The sequence below is a fragment of the Nicotiana attenuata genome, unplaced genomic scaffold (assembly GCF_001879085.1).
Source record: "Nicotiana attenuata strain UT unplaced genomic scaffold, NIATTr2, whole genome shotgun sequence".
NCBI classification, from domain to species: Eukaryota; Viridiplantae; Streptophyta; class Magnoliopsida; order Solanales; family Solanaceae; genus Nicotiana; species Nicotiana attenuata.
Genome location: NW_017670519.1, coordinates 195745 through 214549, shown reverse-complemented (window position 1 = coordinate 214549; position 18805 = coordinate 195745). Strand labels below are relative to the sequence as shown.

The following is an 18805-nucleotide window of genomic DNA, read 5'->3' as shown; positions in this document are numbered from 1 at the left end:
TAATGCTTCTAGAAACACACCTACTAGATCATCACCTGCTTAAGGAAGATTTTGAATTCTCCAACCTCTCACAGCACCAACTGAGGGGAAGGTGGGGTATAGTGGTTTTATGGAATGACAATCTAGTTAATGTCACTGAAATCATCGTCACAAATCAGAAGATACACTGTATGGTCCATGTATGTTCACAAGGTCTACCTTTTTTTTTATTTTCGGCTATCTATGCAAGCATATTATTATCATCAAGAAAAAATTTATGGCAAAACTTAATGAATATAGCTAATATTTATAAAGGTCCATGGATCGTAAGGGGTGACCTCAATGATATTATCTACTCGACTGAAAAATTTGAAGGTTGTACATTAAACAACACTAGAGCAGATTTGATGCTTAATTATTTTAACTATCGTAATTTTAAAATATAGAAGAGCTTGGGTTTCGACCTGTCTGTTTTTAATCATTACAATTTTAGTTGGGGGCATTTTAGTCATTTCAATTTGTATACTTGCCTTTCTAAAAATCTGGTAGCCACTGACATACGTGGCTTTATTTCGTGAGAACACATAGTTGTATTACACAGTTCCTCTCTCACAGTGTTTATTCATCATCTCAATTTTCTTGCATTATTATTTCTTCTTCAGCTTTTGATTTCGCTAATTACTTTCTATTGGCCACTGCAGATTTGTGGCAACTTTTTATATGTCATTGTAAATGGAGGAGTTCTTATTAACCTAAAGCTGCTTGACATCTCCTCTCCTAGAAATTCCGCCCGACCTTCTTCCATTGTAATATCTCTTTTCATCCGTTATTTGATATTTCTTGTTTTCTCTTACTTTAATTTAAGAATTTTATATTATGGTTTCGAAAATTTGTTATGTGCATGTTGTATTCTATTTGTAGATCAGACAGTTACTTTCTTCATGTGTTGGTGTGGAATCTTGCAGTTTCAATTCATTATTTCTCCAGAAAAGACCCCCAATAAAATTTCCCAATTCCATCCATCAAGACCCTAACTCGAAAATTATCTAAATCTCCATATGTTATCGGGTCAGTTGATGTCTTCATCAATTCTTCTCCGGCACTCAGTTATTTTAGGAACATTACTTGTGCTCAACTCTAATTGTAGGAAAAAAAAATCAAACTGATTGAAATTCTTTGTGACTTTCACCTGTTATTTTCTGTGGATGAAGTTATGCAATCTGAAAAAGTTAATATTGATATATATTTTCCAACAAGTTAGATGAGTTTTGTTATATTAGGTTTTATCGTTTGCCTTATTATCAATGTTAGTCAACTATATGTAGCAGAAATATACAACAAAAAATTTAAAGAGCCATTTTTTTAGCAGTCACTAATTTGTCCAAAGAATAGTTCCTTTTATCCATTTGTATTACTTTTAGTTCTCTAATATAACCACTACATTATTTATTCACAAAAGATTAAGTTCGTATTTGATATGCTTAAGTTTTTCTATTCTTCCATTTTCCTTTGGACTTCAATTTTTTGAAGTTGAATGAAGGAGTCATTAGTTGTTAATCCATTTTCATTACACTGTTATTACGGCGTATTATTCTTCTACGGTTGTTAGATCGAGGAATTATTACTAATAAGATAATAAAATAACAGTGCAATAATATATTCTTATTACTTATGAACACCTTAAAAGAGAATATTACTTGTTATTTCCTTTTTAATATATGTGTTTATCTACCATTTAGAACTTTATTGTGCTTTGCTATTATGAGACAAGTAGTCTTGTGACTGTCAATGATACTCCATGTAATTGAGATTAGTTGTTGGAGTTTGGAACTACTAAGAGCTGACTTGGTTTGTTGTTTCAAATCTTTTGTGTAGCTTAGAAGACAACATTTGTGGCAGGGGCTCAACTGGAGCAATGTCTTATTGTCGAGTCGCGGAGAAGAAGCCTGCAAGATTATTGCGCTTCGATTACTTTATAAAGCCAAGACATTTATCTATTTTGGTACGTTCCTTTATTTCATGTTCTTTTGGTAAATAACTCCCAATTTTTAATTTAGTTGAATTTTAGAACGCTGTCAGAACTGTTGAAATTACTAACATTGATTCATGCAAGTCTGCTCCCTTTTTATCTCCAACACTGTAAACCAGTTAGCGGTCATAAACTTCATAACTACCAACCGCTATTTTGAGATGCAATTCTTGATTTTAATCAATTTAAGGTGATTAGTTCCACCAAGACAAGACAGAAAATAATTCGATTGCGTGTTCACCTTTTTGGCTTACGCGGCAAGCTGATTTTTTGCGCTCTTTGTGTTGGCTTTGCTGGACCTAAATTTTTCACATTAGCTCAACTTCGTCCACCATGATTGCTGGGTTCTTAAAATATTTAAGTGTTATACTGAGAGAATTTGAAAGTATTTGTATCGATGTAGAAAAATAAAAAATGTACAAGTGGAATAATTAACACATCTGTATTTGCTGATGTTCTGTATATAACTTTAAACTCATTTGTAAAAAAACCACTAATAGCAAAAGAAGAAAACTATTACCGATTTTTCTGAGATTGGTATTAGTGAAGAGATAGCCTCCCTACCCCGGGGTTGGGGTAAGGTTTGCGTACACTCTACCCTCCCCAGGCCCCACTTGTGGGAACTCACTGGGTGGTTGTTGTTGTTGCTATGCTTTTGGCTCGATAGTTCTGTTATGGTACTTCCTTGGTAATAGAATTTTATAGGCTTGAACTTATTTTGGTTTCTTAAACGTTGATAACATAATTTCGTCAAACTTTTCAGCTTTCTTCTCTATCTAAAGTGTTCTATTGTAAGCGTGGTGTTTTTAATGTTTCTTTCTTGCTAAGCTCTCCATCTAAATATTGATGGTTCATCTTTGTTCTTTTCCTTTCCTCATGTCATACTTCAAAATTCAGTGGTTCAAGGCTTCCTCAAGAAGACAGAATGATATATAAAATAAAATAAAAAGAGGCTTACAAGTGTGAAACAACCTAAAAAGGTATTACCTTAATCTTAACTTGTGTTAAGTATTTCACTACATAGCTATTTATTAGACATGTTGACCATGCCATGCTACTATCTTATGTATAGTTTATCATTGAACACACATGGATTTTTCATAAGAAGGTTTGGAGCCTCTATCCGTAATTGTATCCATTTCTCAAGCATTATCCTAGATAGAGAGAGATCTTCCTGAGTTGCTAACTTGACCTGTCAATGGTTTTTGCTACCGTAGAGAACTTTCCTGGAATCAAAATTTGTTATGTGACAAAAATTTAATTTACCATGTAGTTTATTCTTTACTTGACAGGTAACTTCGTTTCTCACAAGACAAGGAGAAATTGTTGACACGGAAGGATAGCAAACTACACTATTCTTGGTTGACTTGCTTAGTGGATTGGTAAAATTAGTTATCGGGAAACTCGCGAGAACAAGTGCCTCTTTGTTATTTTTTGGTCATTTTTGTACTTGATTATTGTAGGAACTATCAAATGATAACTTTATACATCAAGACAAGATATAGATTTAAGTGTAAAAACTTGTTCCAAATCGTAAACTTGCATTTTCACAGTTATTGATCCTTGGAACGATGCATCTTTTGAACTACATGCCTTTTCTATCAGCCAAATTATGTTTTCTGGAGTTTCTATTATGCATCTGCAGGTCTGAATTGTTGGGCCCGTGCTGGCACGGGCGGTCACCACCTAGTATAATAGACATAGGATTTAGGGGAAGCAAATATACTTGGACGAATAAACGTAGGAGGGATGCCATGCTACTCGAAGGACTAGATCGTATTGTGGCAAATTATGAATGGTTAAATATCTGTCCTGAAGCACATGTTTATCATCTATCCAGAACTCATTCGAACCATTGTCCTTTATTGTTATTTAACTCTAAACAAAATTACATAATATTTTCAGATTCGAAACAATGTGGTTGTTACACCAAGAGTTTTCCCAATTAGTTGATCAAATTTGGCAAACCAGCCCTCCTCTAGTATTTACCGAAACCATATCGAAATCGTACCGAAGCAAAATAATAAATACCGAACCGTACCGAAATAATTCGGTATGGTATTTGTTATATACAATTGATAAATCGAATACCGAAATACAGAACAGAAATTCTTAAATACCGAACCGAAATATCGAATGCCCATCCCTAATTTTAATTACTCATGTATTTTCTCAAAAGAAAAAAGCATGTTGTTGGAAATTCCGCAATTGAGCACAAAAAAAAAAAAAAAAGAAAAAAAGAAGGAAAACCTTGTCTTCCTCCCCACGCAGTCCTAAATAAACAATCATCAAAAAGAGAAAAGACGAAAGAAGAAGAAAGATAGAAAGGAAGGAGAAAAAATCAACCGCTTTGGCCTTTGCGGTTGTCCAAAGCCATCCATCTCAGGTTTATAGACAACTCCTATTTCCCTTCCGATCCTCAGCTCTTTCACTGAAGCCGCCATTCAATTCACACATAATTACACACATACGTGCCGCATATTATTTCACACAGTTCTAGGGTTTGATTGTTTATATTTAGCTACAAAATTTCAGTACAAATGAAACCAATACGGCTTCCCGAACCTCCGGCAAGTCCACGAAGAATGGGCGGTGTGCCGGATATATTCGAAGGCGGAGTACATGGCGTGATTAGACGAGCTGTTATCATCGGCACTGGTTTTCCTGCTTCTGAGAACCAAAGTATTGGCTTGGTTCAAGCTCTCGGACTCTCCGACAAACACACTTTATATGTGAGTTCTTTTTCCCTTTTTTTCTAATAGAATTTTCAATTTGTATGTTTTTTCGTCGTCCTATTTGAGTTCAGTTGGCAGAAAGTACTCATGTTTAGTATAGATGGAGAAGATGCTGCCGATTGTTGACCATTAGTGGTTTTGTACACAGAGGATCGATGAAATTGCAGGAAACTCAAACTGTGTTAAATAGGAAATACTTTTGTGTCATAGATGGAAATGTGCATGAGTGATGTAACGAGTGCCTTCCTGACTCTTACATGGACCTAATGAAATTGAATTAGGAGAATGAATGCAATTTAGAGTTGCCCAGGGCTTTGGTCTAGTGGTAAGAGTGGAGTTCGTAGTGTGTGGGTAGGCTCATGTCACAGGTTCGAACCAGACAAAGCCCAGTCTTTAAGTGGAGAAGGGTGGAGTGGCGGACTCATTATCTACCAAGTGTTGAACCGTGTACCACGAGCCTCGTGGATTTCTTGGAAGTTAAAAAGAGAATGATATAGTGTTGCTGGACTATTATGTTATGTGCTTGCTGATATGTGGCAATTATTTTAGACATGGATGTGTTGTAGCATAGGGGATAAAAGTGGCAATGGAGAAAATTATGAAATGTTTGGATGGTATCCAATGCATAGAAATAGGAGTCTTAGGGAAATTTAAAGTTTAGGGCTGACAAAGGTATATTCTGAAAGGGTTCTTTCAGAATTTATAGGGTAAAAAAGTCAAAATGTGAAAAGATAGTGGTTGCGGAATTGAAATGTTGCATCTTGAGACTCTGGAGAGTGAGATTGTATTAACCGTGGTTAATATTTCCTTAACTGGTAAAAAGGTTGATAACTTTTTACTGTTTTGCCTATAGACTCTGCTTGGGGATTAGGATCTTATTGCCTTTGTTTTTAAGTTACCATTTTCTCTTTCAAATCCTAGTACATTGAACTAGGACTACAGGCCTGTTCACTTGTAACCTTTTTTGCTTACCTTTTTTTTTATAATATAAGAGGAAAACAAAGCGGAAGTATTGACCAGTGCCCCTAGCATGCCTACCCTGATTTGCTTCTTGGTTACTTGGCCATTTATTTGATCCTTCTACAGAGTCTAGAAGCTCGTGCATTAGGTAACGATTTGCGCAATTTGCATCATTTTCTTGTCAAACAGTGTTATCTAAGGCGAAAAGCGCAGAAAAGTTCTAAGATTCGTTGGGGAATAAAGTGTGGGCTTTATGAAGAAATGTGCAAATAGAGAAAAAAATACAAATATGTATGTATAGTCTAAGACTAATAATTACAAGCATGAATAACAACTATATGGACATATATATGAAATTTCCACAATAAATGCAAATTTCTCTGATATCATTTGAGAATACAAACTCTTGTTGTACCCCAAAATGGATTGTTAGAATCAAATTACGGTAAAGTGAAATGGCAATTGCTTAGTGTTGACATTGGCAACAAAAAGTATGCCTTAGAGCCTTGATGACGACACTGAAGAGCCCGCTAAGCGAGGCGAAACTCTCTAACATGTTTTGCCCCTCGCTTCACGGCTTAAGCGAGTCTTTGATAACACCATCAAAAATCAATTCAAAGGACACGAATTAGCAACATACTAAGAAAACGTACTTATGGGCCCCCCTTTCTCTTCCAAAAACTAAGTGGTTATCTGTTAGTTTTGAACTGATAGCTTTGTCAAATATAACCACAATAAATTCGTATACAAGAATGTGTCCATGAGGCTCTAGATATGGTATTTTATGACTTTCATAGTAACTCAGATGAGATTAGATCCTGCATAGTTAACCAACAAAGAAAAGGATAAAGAAAAAAGAAGAAAGTTTCCATGCTTCTGGCAAGTTATGCTTTCCATGCAATTCATGTAAACGGTACACAAGCACAAGATGTTAAAACAAGAAAGCACACAGAACCTTATCAACCATTTAATAGTTGCATAAATATGTTATGTGGTTTTTTTTAATCAAATCAAAGCTCAACGATTTGTGGTATTCATGTTGCTCTGACAAATGATGTCAGGAATTTGACTTGTGCTGTTTTGGAATCCATATTACTCTAAAGGATGCTTGTATGTAACGGGATGTGATTCGCTCTTGCATTTTTTTCTCCGGGTGGGGGGGGGGGGTTAACGCTTCTTCGGTGTATTGCTTTCAACCCGATCTTAGTTGATTGGTAAAAGTTTCTACTGAACCAGAGGCCCGTCTAGGTTAAAAAATTTTCATGAATAGGGTGGATGAAACCGTTGAAGTTTCTAGTCAACTGGCTGATATTAGAAATTTCTTATAATTTTTGGTAAAACTTTTTTAAAAAAAATTATTAACTTACAAAGTGATACAAAAAGGTGAGGAGTGGGTGATAAGCTTGAAAGACCTATATTTATTTTGGGAAATTGTAATTATCAATCAAACCTTGTTTCTTGAATCATTGTTGATGCTATCCATACATGCAGCGCGTTACAAGACCAAGAGGAGGAGTCAATGAGTGGCTACACTGGCTTCCTGTATCTCTTCACAAAAGGTTGTATTACATCATAAGCCAGATATGTAGGCTTCTATTGAGAAGTAGGGCTAGAAAACTGGGACCTTTCCCTTGGGAAAATGGTGGCAATGCAGGCTTATCATCTATTTTGGAAGCTGATGTGAAGAGTATAGTTAGAATGGCTTGCGAGACATTTGAGAAGTAAGTACCTACTGAATTCTAGACTTCATCAGTCTTTGATGATTCGTGTGAATTAGTTTGGTTCCTGTTGCATCTTATGATAATTGTTTAATTGTGGTTGTAAATTTCTTTGTTCGAATCCATAATAAATATGCACAACACAGAATGCTTGTAGTATTGGTTTTATTTCTGGAGCTAGTACATTTGTACAAAAATAGGTAATTTCTAGTTATTGAATTGTTATTTTTAGTTATATCATGTGGTTTTCTTTCGTTATGTGTGCTACTTACATCCACTAGGCGTAGCTAATTTTGTATGACTGTACATACATCTTAGCATCACATTTTCTGACACTAATTTTATGACATGTTGGCACATAGCGTTTCAACATTTTCTTATATAGGAGTCTACACGGGTGAAGTACACAAATAGCCCTCAAAGTGGATGGTCTTGAATTCTTGTCCCCGCTTGCCCTATGTGCAATACTTCAAGTTTAACTAGAGTTGCCCCTCACTTTCCCCATGGGCAACACTTTTAACTTTTAACCATCCTGCTCATGAGGCAAGCCCGTCAAAAGTTAAAGACCACCCATGAAAGTGTCATATTTCTGCAATTTTTTGAGTCTAGTTGTGGATTTAGATTACGTGAAATAAGAGAAGTTATTAAATAAGGAAATTGCTTAAGTAATTAGATTCTTAAGTATGATACAATTCGGGAGCACATTCTATACAGGTAACCTAATCATATGGAATGAATATGGAATAGTTTAATATATAGCTACATTAATTTTCTTGACTCTCAACACACCCCTCTAACTCAAGGCGGTGAAACGACTTGAGTTTGTACGTAAAAACTGGAAAGCCAAGTCAAGTATGCCGAAAAAGCTACTGTTTGATGATATGTCAGTGATAATTGAACAATTATTTGACTGCTTACTAGGTAATGTGGTGGCTTCTTGCTAATATGACATTAACATGTCTTTGGACAACGACATACTACTAACTACGTAAAGACGTGTTGTTGGATGACGTGAATCCACGAGGAAGAGTAGAAGACCTTTACTTTGTGGAAACATTGGGTAGAAATTCAATAATCGAAGGAGGAACTCAATACATGAAATCGCGTCCTATAAAGAAAAAGAGGAGGAGATGACCTTTTCAGGGAAGTGATCGGAAACTTTACTTTTAGTGTTGGAACTCAATACCCAACTTCTGTACCCTAAAGAAAAGAGGAGAAAAAGAATATTTGGAGAAATAAAAAAGAAACAAGAGTTATATGTTTATGAAAAGAAGGAAAACTCTGGCTAGGCACGGTGGCAACAAAAGCTACTTACTTTACCAAGATTTTAGAGGTTTTGATACCATGTTTTTCAAAAAAGAAAAAAAAGCTTTTCTTGAATTGATTGTAGACAATATACAAGACGACTCCTTTTTTTTTTTCTTTCTATTGTTGAATATACAAAACGACTCCTTATATAGGAGTTTACGGTATTATGTATGAGGTAAATCTAGACCGCATGAAATAAGAGAGGTTACCTATATATTGAGTTTTCGAATGACAAATTTAGGGAGAATATTATGTACTATTAACATAAAAATGAAAATATCTAAATGCATAAATTTCTTGACTTACGTATCTAAAGGCGTGGCCTTGCGGTTATTGAAGTGAGTGAGATCAGGGTTCAATCCTTGCAAAGACAAATACATTAGGTAATTTCTTCCTATCAGCCTAAGCGTTGGTGCGCAGATTTACTCGATACCTGTGATGGTGGGAGATTGCAAGTATCCGGTAGAATTGAGAGTATCCGGTTGAATAGTCGAGGTACATACAAGGTAGCCCATACTTCACCGTTATTAAAAGGAAAAAATGTCTTGTCTTTCAACAACTCCCAGCCATCTTGTGATTCTTGGAGATAGGGTTTGCGTTGCGATGGTTTGTTCACCGTAATGTCCTTTTACCAGAGTATGTTGGTGAGAAAGGAGGCCACTTTTCCATACTCCTCGATCTGGATTCCTCTTTTTTGCATGGCTAGCGGCGAGGGGAGTGATTTTGACTGCTGAAAATCTGCGAAAGAGAGGAATTACACTTGTTAGTTGGTGCTACATGTTTAAAAGCTCAGGGGAAGAAGTTGATCATCTTTTGTTGCATCGCCCCGTGTCCTCGGCTCTGTGGAGGGCAATCCTAAATCTTGTTGGTGTTCAATGGGTGATGCCAAGCACTGTAAAGGAAATGTTATATAGCTGGCCGATTTTCATAGAAGAAGAAAACAAAAGGCGCAGAAGTTCGCCCCGTTAGCTCTCATGTGGATAGTTTGGGGGGGGGGGGGGGGGTATATGGAGTAGTCGTTTTAGAGGGGGATTTGACGTTCTCCTTTTTTCGACTATCTTAAGATNAGAAGATTCACCATGCAAAAAAATTTGGTGAAACCGGGCAAGACAAGGTTCGCCACTGCTTTCTTGACTTTGCGTAGTCTCCACTGTCAAAAAGACAATTTGAGAAAGATGGTCACTTCAGAGGAATGGAGCAGGAGTAAATTTGCAAAGGAAAGTGCGGGGAAAGAGGTTGCACGCATTATTCTTTCTTATTCTTTTTGGAATAATGTCCTTCATGCTCTTAAAATTGGTGGCCCTTTGGTTAAAGTACTCCGTTTGGTAGATGGGGAGGCAAAACCATCAATGGGCTACCTCTATGAAGCTATGGATAGGGCCAAGGAGACTATTCAAGCATCATTCAGTGATGAGCAAAAATATGCAAAGGTCTTTCAGATCATTGATGCAAGATGGGATGAGCAACTTCATAGACCTTTGCATGCAGTTGGACTTATTCTGAACCCATCACTCTTTTATGAGCAGCATGAGAAGAATTCATTGGCTAAAGAAGTGTGGACAGGATTCCATCAGGTTGTTATCAAGTTGAACCCAGATGAAGACTTGCAAGAAAAGATAGTAGATCAGTTTGCTACTTACAAGGCAGCTGAAGGACTTTTTAAGCTTCGACTTGCTATTAAACAAAGAACGACGAAGTCGCCAGGTGACCAAGTGTTTCTATATTTTATAGCTCTAACTTCAATGTATTTTTTATACTTATTAACTCTTGAATATTTTTTTGACTTCTATAGTTGAATGGTGGGACCAATATGGTGTAGAGACTCCGGAGTTACAGACTTTCGCCATCAAAGTTCTAAGCTTAACTTGTAGCTCATCCGGATGTGAAAGGAACTGGAGTGTTTTTGAACACGTGAGAAATAAAAAGAATTATTTCGTGTTTTAAGATAAAGTAGATTATATCTCAATTGTCCAAACTCCTACTAATTAGTTGACACATCTTTTTTGCAGATTCTTACAAAGAAAAGGAATCGACTAACCTTGAAGCGCCTCCATAATCTAGTGTTCATAAAATACAATAGAGCATTGAGGCGTCGCTACAACCACCGCAATCTAATTGATCCAATTCTTTTGGACAATATTGATGAGGCTAATGAGTGGCTAACCGGAGTCCCCGAAAATTGTGAAGATGAAGAAGTATTGAAGGCGTCTCCGTTTTCACTTGGGGTGATGTTGCGGTTGGTAGTGGAGTTGGGAAGAATCCTTATGGTTTAACAAGATATACTCCAAGTTCAAGCTCTATAGGAAGGGAAAAGTGTGGCTACTACAATCGATTCCTATCCCTAATTGATGAAGATGAAAGTGATCCTGAAGAGAAGGGGAAGAAGAAGATGACGAGCAATATGAAGATAATAGAGGAATTCAAGATTTTGACAATCTTGAATAAGAAGAAGAGTAGAAGAATGTATATACACACACAGCGGAATCGAAATACAAAGACAGATAAACCGTATGGGAAAGGGAGCATGACTGTAGGAGACAACGAATTTCCAAATAAGAGTCGTCCAGTAACGAAGGAAATAACNGTACCTTTGATTTTGCTTGTCCTATGGTTTGTGGATGATTTGGTGGTACCTAGTACCTACTTTTAAGTATTTAAATTGAAGTTTTTGATTATTTATAATTTTACATTATGTTTTTTAAGAATTGCGCTTCGCTTAAAGCTCCAAGTTCAAGCTCCATTAGGAAGGGAAAAAGTGTGGCTACTACAAGTCGATCCCTATCCCTAATTGATGAAGATGAAAGTGATCATGAAGAGAAGGGGGAAGAAGAAGATGACGAGCAATATGAAGATAATAGAGGAATTCAAGATTTTGACAATCTTGAACAAGAAGAAGAGTAGAAGAATAAGATGTTGATTCTAGTAATTTAGTACCTTTGATTTTGCTTGTCCTATGGTTTGTGGATGATTTGGTGGTAGCTAGTACCTACTTTTAAGTATTTAAATTGAAGTTTTTGATTATTTATAATTTTACATTATGTTTTTTAAGAATTGCGCTTCACTTTAATAAAGCGTGCGCTTCGCTTTGCGCTTCGCTTTTGAAGCGAAGCGAGCCCTTGTCGCTTTTTTGCGCTTCGCGCTCTCAAAAACACTGGCACATAGTCTATCGGAAGCAGCCTCTCTACCTCCACAAGGTAGGGGTAAGTAAGGTCTGCATATGCATTACCCTCCCAGATCCCACACTATGAGAATATTCATTAATATATGTAATAGATTCATTAATATATGTAATAGAATTATTCTCTTCCCAAGCATTTAGCTAAGTTACGATACATTTACTACATTTTCTTTAAATATCTCCTGCAACTACCTTATGCATATAATTACTTCATTGTTGAGGAGCAAATAACTGCTGTTAGAAAAAGTTAATTGAGAACTCCTAACAGGTTGTAGTCTTAAATTATTGTTTAAATTAAAACTTGGGCATAACCAAACAAAAAACGACTAAGGTACTCATAGTTCAGCCATTCTTGAACTGCAATATGAAGGCAATTTCGAGACAATTTTGTGATAATGATAATCTTTTTTTTAATAGTTAAATAATAATATTTTATAAATATTTGCACTAAGCCAGTGCAACATGCCTAATTACAGGTTGTGCAAATCAGCTATTGTGCCTAAAATATCATCGAATGATAGTCTTATGAAAAAGGAGAATACTTTTGATTTTGAACTGCGCAAAGAGATGACTATATAATTGTTGTTCTTTTATTATGGTTTTCCCACTAATTAAATCAGTCAATGAACTATGCCCCAAACACAAACAAGTTAGGGTCACCAATATGAATCCTCCATATATTATATGCTCTATTTGGGCTCATTTTATTCCAACATTGGTAAGTAATTTGTCATTCAGGGCAAATTGGACATTCTAAATGAATACACTCATACCTACCAGGCTTAGTGTAAGTGTAACAACAATTAAGCCTTCACATGAGTTTATCTACCTTGTCCTTTTTAGCACCTTCAATCACCATAATATTTCACCCGCTAACTGGTCCAATTGAAGGTATGTTGAATCATTTCGGGTAACCATCCCTGTCTTACTTCTTATATTAAATCCGTTAATTTTAGAAGTGTTTCTCCATAGTTCCAGCTTTGGTTATCTCCCTAGTTTGAGCAATTAACACAATATCATCTACCAATAGCATGCACAGTGAAACGTTATATGGCATGTTATTGGTTAGCTCATCCATAATTAGGGTGCACCAGGGTTAAAGGGATATCCTCACAGTAATGGGAAGATTCTGACTCTCTCTTTTTGCTATTTCTACACTTGTGATCTTTTATGCTATTTGTATAAAACCTTAAAACACTAAAAACTTTGTAGATGTTCCAGATTTCGTTGGATATGCCGAATCCAGTGAAGGGCTTACATGGGACCATTTTGGTAGTGTAAGGGTTTAATCGAGTCCAAAACTAATTGAAGGGTTTATGTCAGACTTATCAAAAGTTGAAAAGCTGCCAAACTGATTGCTGTTTCTAATCCTGCGGTTTTCTCTCATAAAGAGAGGAGTGAAGGCTATAACAACTGTAGGAATTGAGTCAGAAGGCAAATTGCCGAACCAGAACTTTCTTTCTTAATTAGCTTGCTTCAGCTTTGTGATAATTGCTCTAAGCCTTTTGGGAGTGCTTTCCAATAGGATAAGCAGACGACCTACAGTCGGGTTTCTTTCTCTAAAAACAATTTATTTTTTGTTTTGATGTTTTCTTTGAAAATGACCTTCACTTTTTGTAACCCGAAAAATAATGTTTGTGCTCTTTCTACTCGGTGAAATAATGATGAGCTTATATATTGCTCCTTTGCAGGGATGGTCCATTGCTGGTGGTTGCATCTGGAAGAGATACGATCTCAATAACTAGCTCCATTAAAAGATTGGCATCTGATAATGTTTTTGTTGTCCAGGTATGAAACCTGATGCTTCCACCGTGGAACATGTTTTTTCTTCTGCAGATCGTTTTAGTTGAAAGTCCATTTCACCTCTTCTCATTTTTATCTTTTGCGCATGTTCTTTTTTTTTAAAAAAAAAAAAAAAGTTTTTGGTGGTGAGATCGGTGGCTGGACAGTATCTCAAATGACATTTTAGTGTCACTGATGAAATAACTGGAGAGTTTTTAGTAGGGGTGTCAATGGATATTAAAAACCAACTAAACAGACCGAACCGAATTTTAGGTTTCTTTTAATAAAACCGTAGGTTTTTATATAAATTTATAACCGTACCGATAATTAGGGTAGGTTTTTTATTTTATGAAAATAAACCGAAAAAATACCGAACCTTACCGAATAATTTACAATGTGAACAATATATTTATATGTTAATTTTAAAAATAATAAAGCATCAAATTTTTTTCTTGGGCCTTGGAATTATGAAACAGTTACAAGCCAACTAGTAATTAAACTCAAAATCCTAACTCCCAAACCTATTATGATACTCCTATTGAAACTAAATTATTTCCAGCATGTTTGCTAGCAAGACACAAGGTATTGTAGCGATTATGAGTAGCAAATTATAATGTATTGAATATGTTTCCTTTCGTATGATTTTGATTTATCTTTTTGAATATTTAATCTTCTATAGACTTTATTCTTGAATCCCAACTTAGTTAATATTTTTTCACTCGTGTGATTTATATTATTTTTGTATTTGCTTAGTTTCTTTCACGTTGATGTAGAATAGTTGATGGATCTATACTCTAGCCATCTTTCATATTTTCTTCATTCATCACCTTTTAAACTCTAAAAATGTTTAGAGAGTTCTGCTAAGTCCTATAAAAGTACGTATGTTATTGCATTCTACTTCTACTAGTGACTTTTACATGACATTAAAAAAATTACCGAACCATACCGATATCGAAGATAACCGACATGATTGAGACAGTTTCGAAAAGTCCAATTTGGGTTATACATAATAGAATAACCGAAAAATTATTGTACAAATTTTATTAAATAACCTGCCGAACCGAACTATTGGCACCCCTAGTTTTTAGTACCAGTAGAGATATTTGATAACATACCTGCAATAATTCTAAGTCCCTGTTATAGAGGTGACACACATTTTTGGGAAGAAGGCATGTGTTTTTACAACTGACAGCTGGAATCCTATGAACTGCTTGTATCTACAGGGGACTAAGGAAATATCAGTTTTGTTCAAATATGGTTGGTTAAAGCTTCTTAATTAATTGCCTAACTATGAATGACTTAAAAGTTTACCGAACTAGGTCTAAATTATCTTGAAGATCTGCAGTGTAACCTTGAATGATTAAAAAAGACAAGGTTACAAAAATCAAATTTATGTTTCTTAACACAATTGAAACCCATGATCTCTTTCTTTGTAACTGCCTGTTTATTTCTTTACTTGGTTGATTTTAATGCCCACTGACATCCTCTTTTTGCTGTCTAATATAAAAGTAGTTTCTATCGCGCCACCCTTCTTCCCTAAAAGTTCTTTAATTCTTGCTCTTGGACAACTTATTTATCTATGAACTTTCATCTACCAGGGTTTGGTGGTGGTTGGGGGGGGGGGTTGGAGATGAAGAAAATGAGTGAAGAATTTGATGACAAGTAGATCACGCTTCATGCTCCACAACAACATCCATTTCTTTAAGTATGCATATATGTCCAACTTTCAGATGAGGAAGATGCGATTTAGTCTCGCGATTTTTTTTTTAATTTATTTGATAAGTTAGTTTACTCCTGTAGTTTCTTACTGGTTGCCTATTAGAGACTAAATTTTTGAGAAATCCTTTCGGATAGCTGCCTTGTTTCTTATTCAAGTGACTGATACTTTAGTAGTGGTAGATATTCTCCTGATAAGGATAACCGTAGTTGATATTAGCTATAGACTATAGAGGAACCAAAATGGTGAAGAAGAAATTACTCCATTAAAACTCCTCTTACTGAATGTGCACAAGTCACTGACTAGAGACTTCTGAAGCATTTGTGTCCAGATCTTTTTAACAAAATACTGGTTGACTCATGAAGTATTCCTCAATTTTAGGATCTGCTAATGGTAGCTGCCGTCTTCCTCTTTATCTTGCAAAGAAAGCTGTTAATACATATTTGGACAATACATCATTTTATCTTTTGTAAATTCTTGAATAATTTTGGGTCTGGAGAAGAAATTCTTATTTATTTGCCTCTGCTGCATTTCAACTTCAGATTCAGCATCCAAGGTCCCGTTTGGATAGATTCGACTTGGTAATCACGCCCAAGCATGACTATTATCCTTTAACTCCTCAAGGAAAGGAACAAGTTCCTCGTTTTCTGCACAAGTGGATAACACCCCATGAACCACCTGATAAGCATGTTGTAGGTATCCTCAACATTTATATAAAGTTTTAGCTTGTAATATGTAGTATATTTCTGATTTGAGAGCTGTTGTATCTAAACTGGTTCATTTCTGGGCTGTGCCTTTGTTTTTTCTGTAAAGGTACTTACAGTAGGAGCTCTACATCAAGTTGATTTTACTGCACTTAGAGCTGCAGCTATCACCTGGCATGAAGAGTTTGCACCTATGCCAAAGCCGTTACTGGTGGTCAACATTGGAGGCCCAACAAGTATGATATTTCTTCAATCCAAATCACTGATATCCATCCATAGCAAAATTAAATTTCGTAAAAGAAAAGAAGGGAAAGTATGAAAAGACCAGGCTGAGATCACATGAGATATGGTAGTACAGCATATGAAAAATTGCCCGAGATGAATAGGAATGTATGATGTAGAATTTTGAAGTATATAATGGTTATACTGATGGGCGCGAAGTTTGTGAGAAGATATCTTGTTTGTAATGTAGAAAGCATTTAGTAGAAACTGGTCCCTCTGCTATTGTATGTAGTTCCATATGAATCTTAGGCTACAACATTAGTTGTAGTGGAGTCGATCATCTAACTTGGGTGGGTAAGAATAACTGAATGAGATCATGGAAAAGCAAACTTCTTCTAGGTCAAGGAGCCAAGTCTTTTTGTTTAGATTTAGTGCTTTCTAATTCTTGCTGCTCAACATCTGCTTGAGTGGACTTTGAATATTTATGCATGGATATTGCTTGGTTCCTAGTTTTAGGATACTTGTAACCAAGTTTTGTGCTTTTATATTGTTGCTGCTCAACATCTGCTAGAGTGGACTGTACTTTCTCTTCATAACTGTTACTGGGTTTCATATTGCTTGGTTCGCTATTGTCTTTTCCATTCTTTAGTAAATGATTGTCGTTCCTTTTCAATTGGCTAATATCTATATAGATTAATCATCGTTATTTCATGTTTTGCATGTTATTTGTCGAGCTCCCAAAAAAGTCTTGCTTTTGTACCTTCAGTTATTAAACGCCTAGGAAAACTAAGACATGTATGGGAATTCATTGAATTTCATCAGCACTGTGGAGTATGATTTATTTTGTTCTTTGTCTACCTTCACCGCGTGATTCCTGTGTATACAACTTATATCCTTCCTGGATTATTATTAGGATACTGCAGGTATGGGCCAGACCTTGTTAAGCAATTAACAGCCTCCCTTCACAATGTTCTTGCAAGCTGTGGGACCATAAGAATATCCTTCTCCAGAAGGACACCAGCAAAGGTACTTTTTACAGATTGTATTTTAAATTATACCAAGTGGCAACATGTTTAATGCGTCTGATGGTCTGAGCCTTGTTGACTTCTTGTAGCATCCCTATATCGTGGTCAAAGAGCTTGGTGCAGATCCAAAAGTATACATTTGGAATGGTGAAGGTGATTGAAGACAGAATTATTTGGATTAGTTTGTGTAATTATAGTTTTATTTGAAGGATAATCTAATGGATATATTTTCTTATATCTTCAGAGCCAAATCCACACATGGGGCATCTGGCTTGGGCGGATGCTTTTGTCATCACAGCGGATTCAGTTAGCATGTTGAGTGAGGCTTGCAGTACTGGGTATGCCTGACAATGCGTTCAGCAGTTGTTTATGATCTATTATTGCTGTTCATAATCCTTAAAATTTTATTGTGATTCATACTTTATTTCCCAGGAAGCCTGTGTATGTAGTTGGAGCTGAACGCTGTACGTGGAAGCTCACAGATTTCCACAAGACACTCAGAGAGAGGGGACTGACTAGGCCATTCACAGGACTTGAGGATGTAAGAATCCCTTACTCTTTTTCTTCTTTATAGCTAACATTGGGCAAGCTATAGCTTAAGAAATTCGTCGTGTATGTCTTTACGATAGCTATAACTTAAGAAACTCGTTGTGTATGTCTTTACGATCTAACCTGGTGGTTCTCACAGTAGGGGGGGGGGGAAGCTCTTCAGTTAGCTAATGTGAGAGAAGGGAAGGCTCGTGACCTGGACCAAGTGAAGTGCATCAAGGGCGAGGATGGCAGAGTTTTGTTGGATGAGGCACATATTCGTCGAGATGGCAGAGTTACTTCCATAGACTCTTGAACGAAGAAGGGGATAAGAATATTGTGCTGGGTGATTTGGAACACTCTGAGAGTCGTCGAGGCTTTGGGTATTGTAGGCATGTTGAAGTTGAGTAGGTCGAGATGGTTATGCGTAAGATGAGCAGGGGTAGAGCGACCGTACCACACGAAATCCCGATGGAATTTTGGAAGAGCGCGGGCAAGGCGGGCTTGGAGTGGCTCACGGGGTTATTTAATGTCATTTTAGGATGATGAAAATGCCCGAGGAGTGGGGGTGGAGTACGATGATCCTTTTGTACAAGAACAAGGGTGATATCCAAAATTTGTATTAACTATCGGGGTATCAAGCTGCTAAGCAATATTATGAAAGTTTGGGAGAGGGTGGTGGAGCGGAGGGGGAGAAGGAGTGTGTCTATTTCCGAGAACCAGTTCAAATTTATGTCGGGACGTTTAACTATGGAAGTCATTCGCCTTGTTAGGAGATTGATGGAGTAGTATAGGGAGAGAAGGAGTGACTTACATATGGTATTCATCGACTTAGATGTTAGTTTGATAGTTAAATAGTAGTAAATAACCCTAATCCCATATGTATTAGGAGTAGGACATATATATATATATATATATAT

At 36.3% G+C, this 18805-nt stretch overlaps 2 protein-coding genes and 1 long non-coding RNA gene across 3 annotated transcripts in view; all 3 read left to right on the top strand.

The window, feature by feature from the left end:
- The first annotated feature begins 553 nt into the window (after nt 1-553).
- LOC109240489 lies at nt 554-3598 on the top strand. Its single transcript, XR_002070084.1, has 4 exons — nt 554-785; nt 1855-1981; nt 2906-2988; nt 3301-3598. It is a non-coding gene; the product is annotated as an uncharacterized LOC109240489 (long non-coding RNA).
- A 602-nt stretch (nt 3599-4200) lies between these two features.
- Nucleotides 4201-18805, top strand: part of LOC109240486 (mitochondrial fission protein ELM1) — a 40502-nt gene continuing 25897 nt past the window's right edge. The window contains exons 1-9 of the mRNA XM_019407141.1: nt 4201-4740; nt 7195-7424; nt 13599-13695; nt 15949-16098; nt 16220-16346; nt 17246-17358; nt 17447-17510; nt 17602-17695; nt 17790-17898. Coding sequence (XP_019262686.1) covers nt 4549-4740; nt 7195-7424; nt 13599-13695; nt 15949-16098; nt 16220-16346; nt 17246-17358; nt 17447-17510; nt 17602-17695; nt 17790-17898 — 1176 coding nt within the window. The 5' untranslated portion in view covers nt 4201-4548. The remainder of the gene's footprint in view (nt 4741-7194; nt 7425-13598; nt 13696-15948; nt 16099-16219; nt 16347-17245; nt 17359-17446; nt 17511-17601; nt 17696-17789; nt 17899-18805) is intronic.
- Nucleotides 9803-10705, top strand: LOC109240488. The gene is made up of 2 exons (XM_019407142.1): nt 9803-10433; nt 10522-10705. The coding sequence occupies exons 1-2, from the start codon at nt 9809-9811 to the stop codon at nt 10671-10673; spliced, it is 777 nt and encodes a 258-aa protein (XP_019262687.1). The 5' UTR covers nt 9803-9808; the 3' UTR covers nt 10674-10705.